Consider the following 17,255-nt stretch of genomic DNA (forward strand, 5'->3'; position numbering starts at 1 on the left):
AACTGATACATCCTTATTGTTTAGGTCTACACAATCTCTTCTTGTACATGACCTTTCCGAAGCACTGCTCTGGTAGTCCTTTTTGTCCCCTTCAGCTTTACTTTAGACACTTAGCTTTTGCAGCACCTAACTTGTAAATACTCAAGTTCCCTTTGGATCCAGTTCTAAGTAGGGAGTATCTGCCAGAATATCAACTTAAACGAGGGCTCATACTCCATTTCTGCTTTATGCAACACATATGCTAAAATACAGGACAAAGAACTGTCTTTGCTAAATGATAAAATTCTGTGTGTCATTTAAAGGAGTAATAAAGTTAGGGACAAACAAGATGGAAGCTCCTTTTCCCCTGTAAACTCAAGCAAAGCTCTCAATGCTCTACCACAGACCTACAGAACTATACAGCAGAAGCAATTTAGGGTTGGCATAGCACAGCGTTAGCACAGTGAGGAAGGGTCGTGCTTATTTATACACCTAGCTATGTTCTCCTGATTCTGCTATAAATGTCATCAGATTATATCATGATCTCAAAAAGATACTTATTGTGGGTGAGAACTGCCTCATCAAAGGGATAACCAGAGCAATATCACCACATTCCCCAGCCCTCTCCTCAGTCTGTGCCATTCTTACAACAGCAATGGGGGAAAGAAGGGAAGGTGAAAAGCTGATCCTGCAACTTTTATAGAAGTTGCAAACTTCTCTAGCAGCAATTTCCAACTGGTCAACAGTCAGATTATACCTAATCTGTGCTGAAGACATCATGGAAAAGGATGTGCTCATCAATCTGATTCTTACTCAAGGTTTTTCTTACACAACTTTTTTTTCTTCCTTTTTTTCAAACACACATTTCTGAAAAAACAGTTACTCTCTCTTACCCTGAGATGCCTTTCCATTTGAGCAGTATCTCTCAATTGCTTCTTTAACATTATGGCTACTCTTGAGAAGTTCATACAGCGCCTACAAAACAGGAAAAGTCTTTAGAAAGAGGCAAAGTTTGCAAATATCCAATCTAGACTTCTAAAACTAGCCTTTCAGTGAGCATATCTAATGTAAAAAAGAGGATTTATCTTTATACATGATGAAAATTTTAACATGACAACCAAAAGCAAAACCATCCAAAAGCTGAGGCAAGGTTTAATTAAGAAAATGTAAAACTTTATATGCAATTACTAGAAGAGCTGGATTTGTCAACAGCATGGCAATCGGAAACATCAAAGATCACACACTGGCAACATTCAAATACTTGTAATTTTAAGCATGTGCTTAAAATTACAAATAAGATCCTGACCCCAATAACATCTAATTAAAAAAAATAAAGAAATTGAGTATTGCTGCCTTTATGATACAAGGCAGAGAAAGAGAACAGATGTTAATTACAAAGCAATGTGTCACTAATGGAACAGGATATAAAACATACTTGTTCATTGTCCCGTGTATGCAGTCCTTCAGGAATTCTGCCAATCATTTTTTCATTTCCTGTTCTTAAGGAGGTTTCAAAAAGGTATTCTTTAACTTTACTTTCTGAGATCACATCAGGTTTCCAAAGTAAATGGTCTTCATTTTCATAGGCTGTTAAAACAGAAATCCATTAACGCCAGGTGTGACATTTTTAAGGCTGTAACATGATTTCATGAATATTTCACGAATACAAAGAACAGGAACACAGAAGTAATAAAATCAAGCACCATCATGCCACTTTCAAATTGCAGCTCACTTCTTCCCCAAAAGCCTCAGTTAAGAGACAGACTCTGCAGTGTGACACAGTGAAGAGATTCAGGTTCCATGGGGATGAGATTAGGGATTGAACTCTTGAGACGAAGAGTATTTACAGAGGAGCAGCTTGTTGACAGCTAGATGATTCAAGTCAAATTATGCATATGCATTCATTATCTTCATATAAACAAACTAGCAAAACCACTCAATTTTATTCAGCTCTTTTCAACAAATGAACTATAGTTTACAATAAAAGAGTGTACAAAATTACTTTAATATTTCAAATATTACCTGTAAAAAAAAAAAAAAAAAAAAAAGAGGAGGTGGCTAATTGGCCATTTTCAAATAAAATTTGCCAAAAATTAATTAACAGAAGTCTAGGTCTCAATGTGGTAATTCATTTTTCCATTCACTAATAACTGAATGCTGTTAAGAATGCATACTTTACAACCAATCAGGATGTACAATCCTCTTTCATAGTACACTGAAATCATGTATGCACCTCTTAAGTAGCTTATTTGAAAGACAATGTATTGGAAATACACAAGAGTTGGCCTGAACCTTTGTCAGTCTGTGCACGTGTTTCCATTCTACATTAAACTATAAATCCTTTACGCTGATCAATACATGTGACTAACATTGCACATAATGTTTCACGTTCTCTCTTGGTGATACAAAATTAAGAGTTATTCAATTCAAACATAATGGCTGTTACAGTAGAAGAGATGAAGATTCTCAAATCTCTCATAAAACTGAAGGAAACAATATTAAGCTAAGGGGAGGAATAAAGTTACATCTTCTCTGAAAGTTGTGTTACAGCTTAAGAACATGGAAAGCTTTCAAACAGACATGTTACAAGTGTAAGGTTTTTAGAAGAGCAGAACTGCCTTCTAGCACAATTCTGGTAGCTGCGACTACAAAGCAGAAATATAAGCCCCTGTTTGCCATCACAAGCTCTTCAGGGAGTACAGAACAGGCTTTCACAGAATCCTCCACCCCTACAGCCAGGTCCAACCTCTCGAGCACTGCTGATCTCAGCTTCGACCTCCTTTATCAACCAAGACAAGCCAGCACTTCTTGCTGGAGTCCATGACTGATAATCTCAAGAGGATCTCCTCAGGCTCTCGATCTGGACGGGCTCTACGATCTGGATGCTACCTCTTTGCACTTAGCCATGCCAGCAGACAAGACTCTCACTAGTTCTCTCTAGCACCAGCTCATTCCAGAGAAAGCTGTCAGATTAACCCCTCCCTGGTCATCCTCTAGTTATTGGCCCTTCTCTAGTTCTCAGCTCAGGAGAAGTCAAGGTGTGTAAACAGTAAAAGGCCTATCCAGATAAATCCAGTTCTTGCTCGTCCATTTCTTACAATCCATAAGCATCATACTTGAATCTTAGAAAACAGGAGACTTCCCTAGGTCTCTTAAGCAACCCAAGAGACGTTCACTTGCTAATGCTTCTAGCTCCATCCATACCAAACATTATTCTTCCCTATTGCAAAGGATCGTTGTTCAAAAAAAGCAGTTGGTAATGGTGAAAAGACTTGACACACTTCACCAGCATAATATTCCCATGAAATGTTACAGTTCGAACACACGTAATTTACAGAATATTGAAAATTTACAAAAAAACACTGAATGCCCTTCATTTATTAGCATATCCTCCAAACTGTTCCTCAATTTCACAGCTGTTGCACCCATGAGCAAATTTCTTTCATTATTTGCTTTTTGAATTCCACAGCTATATGTGCTATACTTTTCTCATAGTGAAGGTGTCTAAAGATACCAAATAAAACTCTATTAAGTTTTTTCTACTCTAGCATAATTGCAGTTTTTAACCTAAATTTCCACTCGAATAACATCATACTTAAAACATCATATTTTTTAAAAGACAGTGTAGCAGGACCTACATCTTCTACTCATGCTATGAAAACTTAAAATAGTTCATTGCTTTGTCTTCCATATCCATTTTGTAACCCACACTGTTGTGCTTGCCAAAAAACAAGCAAAGAAAAATACTGTTTTGAAGATCTTCAATCTAAACTAAGTTACATGCTCATAGCCCAGTTATGATGCTCATATGAAAATACTTCCTTCTTGACCCACAGTTTGTTGCCTCCTAATATTAGCAGATACTTCAGAATTAACACTGTAATCCAGCCTCCTATATTTTCTTGAGAATGTCCTCTCGAAGTTGAAGAATCACATTTCTGAGTTATAATTATGTGGTTGTTTCTGTTTCCTAGTGCTTTTTTTTTTTTTTTCAAGATCTCTGAAACTTTAATGAAGACATTGAATTTACCTTACAAACTTAAATCAACTGCCATGTATAAACATAACATAAAAAGTAGAACAGTCAGAAGAACTTACGCTTTTCATCATCGCTGTATCTGCCAAGGTAAGGTGGAATTTCAGCCTGGTACTGTGAACCAACCATTATTTCCTGAAGATGTAACAAAAATGAAAAGAGAAAGGCATTAACTTAGTATTTTTTGTATGGAAGCATTAAAAACGCCATTAACCTGGCATTTGGCAGAGAATTCCAGAATTAAGGTACTATTTTAGATATGTACTATAAATCTTAATGCATTTTTATTAACAGTAAAGTTTTTTTAAACTTTTCTTTAAGCTATAATTATTACCTTTCTCAAATCTTCAGATGCATTACCATTGTCGGCCTCTACATCTTCACCATCTGATTCCTTATCTCCATCACATGTAGTGTTTGCTTCAGACACAAAGAAGTTTGGTTTTAGCTAGGAAGAATTTTCAGTTCAAGCACAGAACTACAAGATATCCTTTACTTTTGAAAGGAGCACCTGCTTTTACTCTGGGAGACACTTATGAGTCTGTTAATCTACACTTCTATTAGAAGTCTGTTAATCGACGTTTCTATCAAACTAGCATGAAGTCAGAAGGCACTGGTACTTGTATACTGCATAACTGAAACATTTATCATCACTGCAATGGAGACAATCTATTTCTAACAGTCAAAAGGAAATGAGATCATAGTTTTTCATCAATTTTCTCCATGGAAGACTTATACATTACAGAAAAGGTATGAGAAAAACAGAAAACTTCCAGGGCTATGACTTATCCTCAGGTTAATTAGAAAGTAAAAAGAAAGTACATCAGGTTAAAAAGAAAGTAAAGTTGAAGGCATGTCTTTATTACCTACTAAAACCTTTCATCATAAGTTTTAACTGGCATTCAAAACATTCCTTTAAACAAGGCTGCCTCACCATGGAGTGAAAATACAGGAGAGAGATACAAAATGAAATAAGCGAAAGACAGCAAAGACTGCTTATTCTTCTTTAATCTCCCCCCCTCAGGAAGAAATACAGCAGAGCACTCCAAGCAATTCAAATACAGTACTCCATAGAAGAACTCATATTTTAGAATCTGGAACATTGTGGTACTGGGTTCTGAAGTAATTCTATTTTTATAGCTGTATAATCCCCAGCAGAATGGAATCTACAGTTCTGATGCGATTAAAGCTATTTTGTATTCTCAAACTTCAGAAACAACACGCTCATAAACAGGGTTGCAATTTCAGCTTCTTCACAACTGAACAGAATTGTCAACATCAGAGACAACATCCAAGGTTGTACGGACTGAGGTGGCTCTTCTGTAGTCATTACTACAATCACCAGTCTCTCTCTTTTTGTTGTTAGAAGTAGCAAGCAAGAAGCTAACCTGAATGCATGAAATAACAACATGCCTGGATAATCATAGGCAATTATTTTTTCCAATTAATGCAAATTTAATAGAATAGCCTATATTATGTATTAGAAATGTTTATCTTAAAACGTAATGTTATCTTAGTATCTGAGAAAGGGACAGAGATCAGAAAAAAAAGATGAAACTGCCAACAGCAGAGAGAACTAACATCTCCCTCCCTGAAATGGTGGATATTCAATTTTAAACATCCAGCCAAAAGTTCTAATAGAGAAAGTAACATTCTGATAGAAAACCATGATAGCTGAAAACAAAGATGACTGTTTCTTAATCCTCAGTAAGATAAGGGGCTAATCTTTTTTTCTATAAAGCTGCCACACTTTCAGTGTCATATTCATTAACAGTTCACAAGCAAAATTTAAGTGCCAGCAAGTTTGGGGTTTGCTTACCTGAAAAAAGGGCATTATAATTTTTAAGGTTTTTGTATCACTCTTTCAAGACAAATGTCTTATATTACACAATCAGCAGCATGCAAAGGGCTACAATTCCTGATGACTGAGGCAGCACATCCCCTTTGTCACCCCCCTTCTCTAGAGGAATGAAAACCCCCAGGAATAGCTTATGATACCTGCCAAATAAAAACTGTGATAAAAATCCCCCACGTTACTCTAACTGTAGTACACCAATGAACAAATGAGCTGCAACAGGCAGAAACATCTCGTCCAGGTTGGATAGCTGAACCCCTGGTTCTCAGATCTTTCCCACAATAACTCCACGGGTAGTGAAATTTTGGTGGTTATGGGTTCATAGGCCCCATCCCATACAAAACCACTTTGGCTCACCCCATGAAGTCCCATGGAAAAGTGTTGAATGTGCGAAGGGAAATAATCGCAAAGAAGCTGCGTCCCAGTTCACACCCACAGGCTGCATGGAGGAGTCAATGGCAGCAGCAAAAATTTTAGTAGAGAAACACTAATTTAAAAGAATGGGTTACATATTCATGTAATTCACTAACATTGAAAATTGTGAAGGGTGTGCCTCAATACCATATTAATTATTAATTATGAAGTTACTGTATCTGTAGAAAAATTAATTTTACTTGTGCTTTGAGCACAGTACCAAATATAAGTCTTTTAGGTAACCAGTAATACCAACCAAAGACAACATTCATGTAAAAGATCCTGCAAAGCACTGTTTCTCAATACCTGGTAAAGTCAGCACTATTCTGCATTTTTGATATTTTAAGCTAGGAAGCTATATGTAATGCTAAGACATTTTGAGTATTATAAAATTAGGTTTCCTACATCTTAATGGCCGAGGAAAGAAGTCAGTAGCCTCATGTGAAGTAACTGATGGTGTCAAGTCATCAGCAGAGGACTGTGTTTCTTCATCATCACCTGACAAGAGGTCTTTAGCGATTTCCTCCTGTATCATTAAAATAAAAAAATAAAACCTCAGACTATCAAGTATAGACTGGTGAGCATTTAGATTCAGCAAATTCTAAGTCTCATTAATTAAAATGAATTATTTTTAGCAGACCATACTCCCTTAATTAAAAAGCTAGTTTGCTCCTCTTAAATCTAAGAACAAATACAACCATTCATTTCAGAGTTGAACACAGGGGTTCATTTCCGCTTTGTCTTCTATTAAAACAAACGCACAAGAAGTAACTTCTGCATGCATCAATCTCAGATGTTCCTCCAATGGCTTCCAATGAAAAATGCCAGTGGAAATTGCCTCAAATCTTTAGAATTCTGTCATTCTTTGCATCACAGATATAACGAAGCTTTAAAAGGCTGTTACCCCTTAAAGTCGGGGGGGGCGGGGCGGGGAATACAACAGCCGGGCACTTCTGTAGACTTTTGCTGAGAGGACAGTTACAGATAATAGACAACCTGTTATCTTCCCAAAACGCAAAAAAATTGATGCTTCTGTAGGTTAAAAAAAAAGGTATTAAGAAAGAAAAAGCACACTTCCTCCACTAGCAGACATGTTTGAACTCCTCTGTATAGAGGTTAGGAAGGGAAAGAACTGTATTAGACAACAAGCCGACTACATTTTTGTAGCCTCGACACAATCGTGGATCCTAATGAGAATCAGATGTGCAGAGCCATCATTATACCCTACTTTTCTGTGGAGTTTACCATTACATCATACTCACAGAAAGTTTAAAAAAAAAAAAAAAAGGCAAAACCAAAAAAGACATATACTTACTACCCACATACTTTATAATCCAAACTACTAGCTGCATATGCCTTATAGCCAAAAATCAGATTAAAATCTCAGAATCCAAAGTTAGTTTGCAAATCACAAAACCTCGAGTTTCAGGTTTTTACATCGGCAATGCAACCCATATAGTCACTGCATATAAAACAATCTCTCTCTCACTCCCCAAAGGTGAGACCTTGCCAAGTGATATCTATTTGAAAGCAACATCCCAAAGCATTCAGGAGTGCATTCTCAAGCTATCCACAAACGTTTTCATACTTGACGAATGGTGTTGGAAGCCAGAATTATTATTTCTGGACGTTGCATACATTATCAAAAATCCCACTTCTATTAAAAAAAAAACCCACCTATTTAAAGTTCTTTGGATGTGTTCTAGAAGAACTGTTAACGTATTCATTTCTCATTTGTAGTAATATAGTGCCACTAAAGTTGCTATGCATTTGTAAGTGCGGTAGTTATAATTAGAATCAGATTCCCAATATCCTTGAAAAAGAATGAATTCAGAGTAATATTGTATATTGAAATTAACAAAGATACATATTTTGCAACATCAAGAGATAGTGAAATATAATTTAAGGTCACCTGGATTTCTGCGTTTAAACCATATCACAGGGGAAAACAGTTCTGACTTACTTTATCTAGAGTCATATCTGGAAGTTCATCCGCAAGTTCACTTGGAGAGCTATCTGCACTGGAACCTGCCATAACTGGAATCGTGGGTTCATAGCCATAGAATGCCAGTAAATCTTCCAATGGCATGTTTCCTTCCTAATACAAGAGGATTTACAAACATTTCAACATATTGCCAAATACTTGTAAACAGTTCAGGCCTAAAAGCATAAGACATATTTTGAAGAACACAAGTAAAAAAACAAATAAAAACTTAACTGAAAGCAGAAATCTTGATTAAAAATTCAAAATATTTTCAGGCGCAGGACTGAAATAATTCATAACCATGTCTCTTGGCATATAGTGAAGTTGCATCAAGCTGTTGAAGAAAACTGTTTACTGGATGAAACTAAAGAGTAATTACTAAAAATTTCCTCCTTATCTGATTCATACTGTAGATCATGATTTGCCTACATTTCTTCAAGACAGAAGATATCCTAGAACCACTAACAACCCCTCTACAAGAGAGAAATGCAGAAAAACTTGAACACTTTAGTCCTACACAGTTACAGCTGCAAATGTGCAAAAACCCACAAAAGTAAACCAACATAGCAACTTTTAAGCCCTCCTTTCCATCTCCTGCACAATATATTTTGTAATTACCATGGAGAAGGTAATAGGAGAAAGACAGCTAATGATACAGAAGCCAAAAATCAAGAGGAAGGCTCGATTTATAACTTCTTTTTTTCCAACAGCTTTTGATCAAATGATTTTACTAACTATCATCATACTTGCATCCTAAAACAATTAATAAAACAATAAACAGTGGAGATTTTTTTAGTTACCTGATTCAGGCCATCAAAATATTAAAAATATTTTCCAATATTTATACCTTTAAAAGTTATATTACCTTTAAAAATTTCTTGTTGAACTCATACACTGATTAAATTACTTGTTTTGTTTAGTCAGCTAAGGTCTTAGTCCTGCAAAGACTTTTCACAATGGGTAAATGTAAACTCATGTCCAAGTCTTTCCAGGATCGGGACCTAAAGTAATAAAGTGTGTAAGATGAGTGGCTCTCTCTCATAATTTTGTGGAGTAACATTTTAACCACCAGACCTGGCAAGCTGCTTTGCTATTATAATTGCAAGTTCATAACCAGCAAAAATATAACTGTCAAGGTAGCAGGACAAAAAAAAAAAAAAAAATCACGAGTACAAACACTGTCAACTCAACATTTAGAAAATTTGTTTTTACATGGACTACAAAAACATGGCCTCATATTTGATGCTAAAAATTACACTTTTCTGGAACTCCGTTGACCACAATCTGCACTTATGCTGAGTGGTGTAAGTGGGTCACCAAACAGTAATGCAAACACCATCAACTTGTGGGTGTTCCGCATTCAGCAGGCATTTAAAATGGGTGATGCCCTGCCACAGATGAACAAGAGGCGTAAATAGGAAAAACATGTAATTAAGAAGTCTAAAATGGAATAGAAAAAGCCAAGGAGCATGCTGGTCATTTTGTACACACACCGAATGCCAAACTGATGAAACTACAATGCAGAACTACCATTTACATAGCAGATTAATGTGACCAAAAAAAGGACTGTTTGTTTGCATATTGGAAAAGCAAAACCTGACCAACAGACTGAAATATAGCTAGCTGTCACTTAACAGTATGCAAAATGCACAGCTTCAACTTATATCCAATTTATAAAACTTAGAAGTGCTAAGTGATATTAGATGACAGGACTGTAAAACCTGCTTCAGTGATTTCTCTACCAAAGTGACAGGACTACTACATGAATAAGAAGAATATGAACTTAACATAACACTAATGTCTTTGAGAAGCTAAGTTCAGCCTTTTTGTAAGGATGCACTGCTCTATCCTAACCAAACTTGATTTTCTTTTCTTTGTTTAAACAAGCCTGTTGTTTAAAAAGGCATGTTGCAGGAAACTGCATTATACAATACAAACTGAAGAACAGGTTGAGTGTTCTTTTCACTAGAAAAGTTACAACATGTATGGACATTTATGAGAGAGCGAGTCACTCTTACCTTTTCTAAATCTTCAATCTCAGAGCTGAAATTTTTGCTTTCTTCCATCATTTCCTCTTCTTCGAGAGTTCGCTCATCATCATAGTCATGTACCAGCATTTCAGCGGATGGGTCAAAGTCATGATCCTCAGATGATAAAGAGCCAACTATCAAAAAAACCTAATTTGAGTCTTTTTTTTTTTCTATACCAACATATGAAATTACATCACAGAAAAAAATATGGTTGCATGAATTCTTTTACATACAAGGTCAGAACTCTCAATGGAATAACTGGAACAAATTCCTAACTACTCGACAAATCCAGCTGGTTTAGCTGACCTTCCCTTTTCCTATTTGTAACAGGCGCAGTTTTCTCTCTTGCAGTATAGAGTACTTGGGAGAAGTACCTAAACTACTAAAAGTTTCAGAAAGTACAATCCCAAATCAGTATTTTACTGAATAAAAGATTGTTCAAAACATCCTTGAAATCATCATCAAGGTACCAAGCACAGATGTCACAAGATTCCAGATGCTGCAAGACTGTGATTTATAGACTCTGATTCTATTTATGCAATTTATGTGGTAACAAGCATAGTTTTTCACTGGTCAACAGCTAACTTAAGTTATGAATCAGCTTCCTACTAACAGCAAAATAAACAGTGAGATTCACTTCAGATTAGTTTAGCCTCACATAGGGATATTTTATTAAAACCAATTTAATTCTTAGCACTTGATCTAGAAAGGAAGAATGAACACAGCAGAGTTTCAAGAAATATTGAGGAAAATATACTGGAAATAACAAAACGCTTCTAATGGATCACATTAATTAACAAGCCATTGTGACAGCTCTGTGGTCCAACAGACACTTTTTCATTAATCGAGAGGATACTCATAAGTCATCAAAGAAGTACTGTTATTATATTAAGTGTATTTCGTCAACTGTTAGAAAGGTTATCAATAGATTCAACAAGTTTTAAAGATACAAATACTCTGCACCGCACAGTGTTCTACAATGGAAATCACTGCATTACAGGGTTGTTTTGTTCTTTAATGCTCACTTTCTTACAGCTTTCAGGATGGAGGGAAGAAACAGATTAGGATATTTCTCTTTCACTTCTGGTTTCCCCTTCTAGTTCTTACATACTGGTGCTCTGTTGCAATCCTTGGCTTACAAGCAGCAAAGAAAAGGTCCACTAAGAATTATTTCTATGTAAAAACTTCTTCAGAATCTTTGAAAGAAATAGCTACAAATTTTCAATCCTCTTCAAAAAAATAAAGCAGTATCCCTCTTTGCACTGCTTCCAGGTTTGAAAGAGACAACTGTATATAGTAACATTTCTGAGTCTTAAAGCATCTAATTTTTCAGCAATTATGCTAAGTGTTCATTCATTATACGCAGGTAATTAAAGTAAACTTTGCCTGTTTAGCTCGCTTAAGACAATACTGTGAAAGTTCATAATATCATATTGCAGAGAGCCATTCAGGCCAAAAATGCCTTTTATTCACATTCATATTATGGTCTCATAGAACTTTCAGTATAGCTGATAACACTACTCCAATTACAGTAACGACATTTCATGTTGAATTTTCCTGCTGTTGGCCATCACATCCAGTTTTAAAGAAGTGTCACCTGTCTTAATCTAATATATATTTACATATATTTGTGCTCAAGATTATTGCTTCTAATCGCTGTTCTAACTCATTTTATGTTTGAGTAACTCTAGCGGAAGTTCTATTCCACTCTTCTTTAGTATCTCTGAATGCTCAATATCCTGTTTAAAATATTTCAAACCATATTCAAAAATACAAGCTCAATAAATTTTGTAAAAGTAGTTAAAAAATGATGACAAACAGAGCATACAGAAGGCAGTTACACAGAGGCAAATACATTCCTCAAAGACTTCTTCAAGAGAAGCGCTACTGATGTTAATTACGCTTGCTTGTGTGAAGGATTCTGAAGAATATTAACATCAGTTAAAGCCTTAAAAATTACTTATCATTATGATTTTAAACATCTTCTGTCATTACCAAGAAGTCAAAAATTTACACAAGCCTGTAGTTATCAGCAACAAGAGAAGCAGTCTCTCTCCAGGCTACATGGCTTTACTGAGATGCTGACTTAAAAGCGCTACAAAACTTTGTTTTCATTTTGGGTTCCGAGCAGCCAATTACTAACTGCAACCGGAGTTAAGGGAAGGGCTCCACAGCGCACATCTCCTTCTCTTAAAAATCTGGCAGGCGGTTAACTGTCTGCAGATGAAGCGTTAGGAAAGCTACAGGGGAGTAAAATTGGGAAGGAGTAGGAAGGAGAGAGCAGCGTGCGGGCGGCAGGCCGGGTGCCGGAGCAGGAGGTGGGCGAGGACGAACCTGGGCTCGAACTCCCAAAGGAAGCCTGCGGGGAGAAGAGAGAGCGAGGTGAGAGCGGGCTCCCTCCGGGCCGGCGGCGGGCAGGGGTCTGCATTTCACGCTCTGCCCCCGGAGCTGCCCCCTTCCCCCGCCGCCCCCCTTCCCCCGCCGCTCCCCGACGGCCTCGGCCGCTGCGTCCCGCCCTGCCGGCCCCTCCATCCCGTTCACCCTCTCCCATCCCTCTTTCCCTCGCTCGCTCGCTCCCCGCCTGCCGCTCTCCTTCCCTCCGCCTCCGCTGGCAGAAGCCCCGCAGGAGCCGCGCCCGGCCCGGCCGGCGCTCCCGCTCCCGCTCCCTCCGGCCCCGGCCGGGCGGGACATGACAGGGGCAGGCAGCGGCAGCGGCAGCCGGACCGGCCGCCGCCTCTTCCCCGCTCCCAGCCCGGGGCTCGCTTCTCCTCCCTCCCGCCGGGCGTTTCTCCGTCGCCCGCGCTGCGGCGGCACCGCGGCCGGCCCGTCCCGAACCCCCCGGGGCCCGGCGCGGCGGCCGCGCCCCCCTCCGCGGCCTGCCGGCCGCCCGCGGGCTGCGAACCCGGCACCCGCGCTGCGCGGCGCCCGCCGTGCGGCCTAGTCGCGCAGGCTCCCGCTGCCCCGGCGCCGGCGGCTCCGCCGGCCGCCCCGCCGCCCCGCCGGCCCCCCCGCGCCACCGGGCCGCCCCGGAGGCGCCTTACGGGGATGTCGAGGCGGGCGCGGGGGGCCTGCCGGCGGCGGGGCCCCGCGGGGAGCCGGCCGAACCCCGGCGCCCCAGCCCGCTTTCCCCGCTCACCTCCGCCATATTGGGACGATCGGGCTGAGGAACAGCGCTGCGCCGAGTGCCCGGATGGGGCCGCTAAGCCAATGGCAGCCGCCGGGCCCCAGCCGGAGCCGGCCGGGGAGGGAGCCGAGGGGCCGGCGGGACCGGGCTGGGGCGGAGGAGGCGGCGCCGGGGCAGGGGCCGCGCCGGGACCCCACCTCCGCCGGCGCCGCGGCCTCCCGCCCCGGCCGGCGAGGGCGCTCTGCCCGCCCCGGCCCGCCGCGCCCCGGCCCTGCCCCGCCCGGAGAGGGCGCTCGGTGCCCGCCGCCGAGCCCAGGCCGGAGGGGCGGCGGCCGGCCCCGCCCGGGGAAGCCTGGGCCCGCAGGGGCCGCCCGCCCCGGGGCCCGGCCAGCGGCAGCCGGCGGGGCCCTCGCCGTGCTGCCTCGGGGGCCCCGAGGCCGGCTGGAGCCCGGGTAGCTCGGACGCCCCCCGGGCGGTCAGCCTGTCTCCGAGTGCCGCGGTTGCCGGCCTGTCCCGGGCCGGGGACGCCGTGCGGCACCGGTACCCGGCTGCTTCACCCGCGCTTCGCCCGGTACCGAGCCCCTGGTGTGGAGGAGGGCTGGCAGCTACACCGACACACAGCCCCCGGAGCGCCCGGAGCAGCAAAAAAAAATGGCAAAGCCTTCGAAGCTTCCTGCTGTTGCTTCCCTGCCGTGGCTTAAACAGAGAAAGTGAAATTTACTTTGCAGTGGGTTTTCTAGCTAAAAGTTGAGGCATTTTACATGCGAGTAATATCTATCTCATTTTTTAGTGGTATTTTTTGTCCCGGTATGCACAAGGTGAGAATCGGGCTGGTTTTGGCTTGATTTCTTCGTCCCAGGCTATAAAGACTCATGCCTTTAATTTTGGAGTCACACATTTCTGCTTCTGGCCAAAATAGCGTCTGCCATCCTTGCTATATCAAATACTGCTCTGCTGGAGGGGTGGTGTGCGTCACAGCGACACTGAGGTGCAGTGGTGCCCCGGACTGCGTCCTGCCCGGGGAATTCGGGAGGCTCAGGGCTGTAACCTGAAGTGAACAGCTGCTTTGGATGCATCCTAAGCTGGGTTGGCAGACAGCATAGAAATCCCAAGCTAGTTTAGGTGCTTAAGCAGTGGAGCTCTGTACTGTTTAATTTATTCTGGTAGGACCTGTTGCTTTGAGAAACAGAGTAAATTAACTTGTGTCACGTGCTGCACTGCTAAGTCTAGTCTAATTCCAGTATATAAACTGTGTACCTCCAAACTACACAGCAGCCTAAGATGCAGACATACCTGCTCTTGATGTACCTGGGGTTGACAACACAAAAATCCCAAGACTTTGCAGAAATGCATTTTTTAGGAAACTTGTCACCGTCACAAGCAGCTCCAGCAGTACCTGATCCCCGATCAGTCTTTGCCTTCTTCCGAAGTTGTATACACAGATTAGGGAGTTATCTGGTAAAAATGATCAGCGACAGACAGATAGGCTATGTTGGAGCACACTGCATGTACTCAAAAATTAAGAAGGAAGATTTAATCCTTTCCACCTTTGCCTGGTCTGGAATGCCATTAGAATGCACTAATGCTCCTTAGCCTTTTTCAGTTTCATTCCCTCCGGATACACCAAACCCAGTTCCTACCCCTATTCCCTTGAAGCCTCAGCTCAGGTAAGGCAAAATTAGCTTCTCGTGAGCACAGAATGTGTAACACATACACAGACCTGTTCATCTTATCAACAAAATAGCACAGAAAGTGCAGTAGGAAGAATCCCCAATTTAGGGAAGTCCATATTTGCCACTACATACATTTTCTAATAGGATTTCTCCCCCATTTGGATGCAATTAGCTGTTTCATAACTTCTGAAGTAGTTTACTTCACAGTCTTTCAACTGTTTAACATGATGAAGTTTTTCAGTTGTGTGCAATTTTACAGAAAAATCTTTTGTTGTTAATTTGCCACTTAAAATCTTTTATCAGATTTAGATCAGATTTAGAACTGAGGGGTTTTTATTACAATTGAGACCACTTTGATAAAATAGTATGAACTCATAGCTCTACCACAGCAGGTTATGAGGTGTGTTCCAGAGCTGTTGTATAAGTTGCAGCAAGAATTCTGGAAAAGCTACTGCTCAGAGTTGTGGACAGGAGGCTGCAAGAGAGGAAAAAAAAAGTAAAACTTACTGTGTTCTAAAGCATAACAGTGAAAAAACCCAAGCATTTTCTTTTCCTGTCTTTCCCTGAGATTCAGTTTTGCACTTGGAAATCGCAGCTATACAGAAAAGTTTACAAATATTTGCAGATTCCAATACCTACAAAACAATCATGGTGAAAATCTGGACCCCCAAGATTTGAAAAGGGCTGCTATGATCCTCTATCTGAGTGGGGGCTGGATTTTGATAGCAATATCTGTACTGCAATTACGTTCTGTGCTGTTACAACATGTTTTACCTCCCAGTGGTTTGCACCAAGTACAGATCAAGATAAAGAATGAGGATGGTGAAGTTACTGGAGTAAGCTTGTTTGAAGGGGATGGAAGGGAACAAGGATGTGATTGCACCACCTCCTTCTCAATTAGCATTTTTCTCCGGACACAGGGGTGAGAGCATGGTATGCTCTTAAGGTGTAGCTTGGGAACCAAACTACCTTGTGCTTTTGTGCAGTCTGGTAGGGCGTTGGTATGGAGCTTCCACCAGAGCGCAGTGCTTTCACGGGTGTGCTTCTGCTCTCTGCCTCACCTCTCTGAGCACAAAGGCAATGTGAGATTGCTCTTTCCATTTGACAGGGACTCACAATTAGACATGGCTGAACAAAATATATGTACACATATACACAGTGAATCAAAGAGTTACATCAATGCAAATGCAGTTTTCCATAGCTGCTGGGCATACAAGATCGTGTGGAATTCTGTATTTCAAGGGGTCTTTTCTCTTGAATTAGAATCAAGAAGATGGGACAAAAGTCCGCCTAAACTGTTCTTTCTGAAGTAATGGAGGAAAATACATTTTGTGTCCATATTTTGACTATATTTTATCATCCAAGTTAATCTCAGGTCAAAACAAGGAAAAGAAAAAGATTTTGAATTTATTTTTTTGTTCCAATTGATTGAAACAGTCAAAATATTGGAAAGAACTAAAATGAGTTAGAAGAGAAGAATCCAGTCTTTTAAATGAAAAACCCAAAACCAATAATGCAATGAAGCTGAACAGTTATAGATGAGGAGTTGTAAGATAAAGACTGCAGAAGCTCTAGAAGAAAATCTCTTGATCTGTAGCATTTTTTTTCCTCCTTTACCCTTACAGAATGATAGAATTTTACTTTCTGCATTCTTAGGTGTATGCTATCATGGATACATCCAACAGATATATGGTGATTAGAGAATACCATAACTATGTTTGAAGTCTTGGTCTGTATCTGGGTGGTGTGAATGTTGTGATACTTTTTCACTTCAGTCCACACTCTTCCAGCAAACCTGTTGCCCAAAGCCCTAGAGTAATGGACTCAAATAGCCCTTTCTGTAGGCATAATGACAAAAAGTAAAGCCTGCTTGTTCAGGAAATGGAACTGTTCTCCCTTCAGCTGTATCTCTACTAGTAAATTAAATATTCTCAGGGACGTTTCCTAGACATTAAAACCACCAAAAAGCGCAGAACTGCTCACATCTCTGCTTCCTTCAGAGACTGCCTGTTGCAGATGGATCACTGAACACAATAACTCCTGAGGGGTACTGAGGAGGCAGGCTGGTGGGAGCCGGGCACAAAGCACGCGGGGACTATCCTAATAGTTTGATGTTATGGGTGACCATGTGCCAGAGCTATTTAACTTACTGGAAAAGAT

General features: G+C 40.9%; 1 protein-coding gene across 2 annotated transcripts; it reads right to left on the bottom strand.

The window, feature by feature from the left end:
• Positions 1 to 507: 507 nt before the first annotated feature.
• MIER3 (MIER family member 3) lies at positions 508 to 13,672 on the bottom strand. 2 transcript variants are annotated; one of them, XM_087759912.1, is made up of 10 exons: positions 13,435 to 13,672; positions 12,633 to 12,657; positions 11,324 to 11,432; positions 10,287 to 10,432; positions 8,248 to 8,382; positions 6,690 to 6,810; positions 4,350 to 4,435; positions 4,078 to 4,150; positions 1,415 to 1,566; positions 508 to 954 (listed from the first exon to the last, which is right to left on the bottom strand). In XM_087759912.1, the coding sequence occupies exons 4-10, from the start codon at positions 10,383 to 10,385 to the stop codon at positions 859 to 861; spliced, it is 762 nt and encodes a 253-aa protein (XP_087616038.1). In that variant the 5' UTR covers positions 10,386 to 10,432; positions 11,324 to 11,432; positions 12,633 to 12,657; positions 13,435 to 13,672; the 3' UTR covers positions 508 to 858. The 2 variants fall into 2 exon arrangements, with proteins under 2 accessions (XP_087616038.1, XP_087616037.1); XM_087759911.1 differs by lacking the exon at positions 11,324 to 11,432 and having other exon boundaries at positions 510 to 954.
• Positions 13,673 to 17,255: the final 3,583 nt, after the last annotated feature.

Source organism: Nipponia nippon, unplaced genomic scaffold, assembly GCF_047370975.1.
Source record: "Nipponia nippon isolate SJK-2023a ecotype South Korea unplaced genomic scaffold, ASM4737097v1 scaffold_20, whole genome shotgun sequence".
Lineage (NCBI taxonomy): Eukaryota > Metazoa > Chordata > Aves > Pelecaniformes > Threskiornithidae > Nipponia > Nipponia nippon.

Coding starts and splice junctions, on each gene's coding strand:
- MIER3 (XM_087759911.1), bottom strand. Junction 8,383..10,286: donor AGATTGAAGATTTAGAAAAG/GTAAGAGTGACT, acceptor CTCTTGTATTAG/GAAGGAAACATGCCATTGGA. Junction 4,436..6,689: donor CTTTCCTCGGCCATTAAGAT/GTAGGAAACCTA, acceptor TTGTGTCTGAAG/CAAACACTACATGTGATGGA.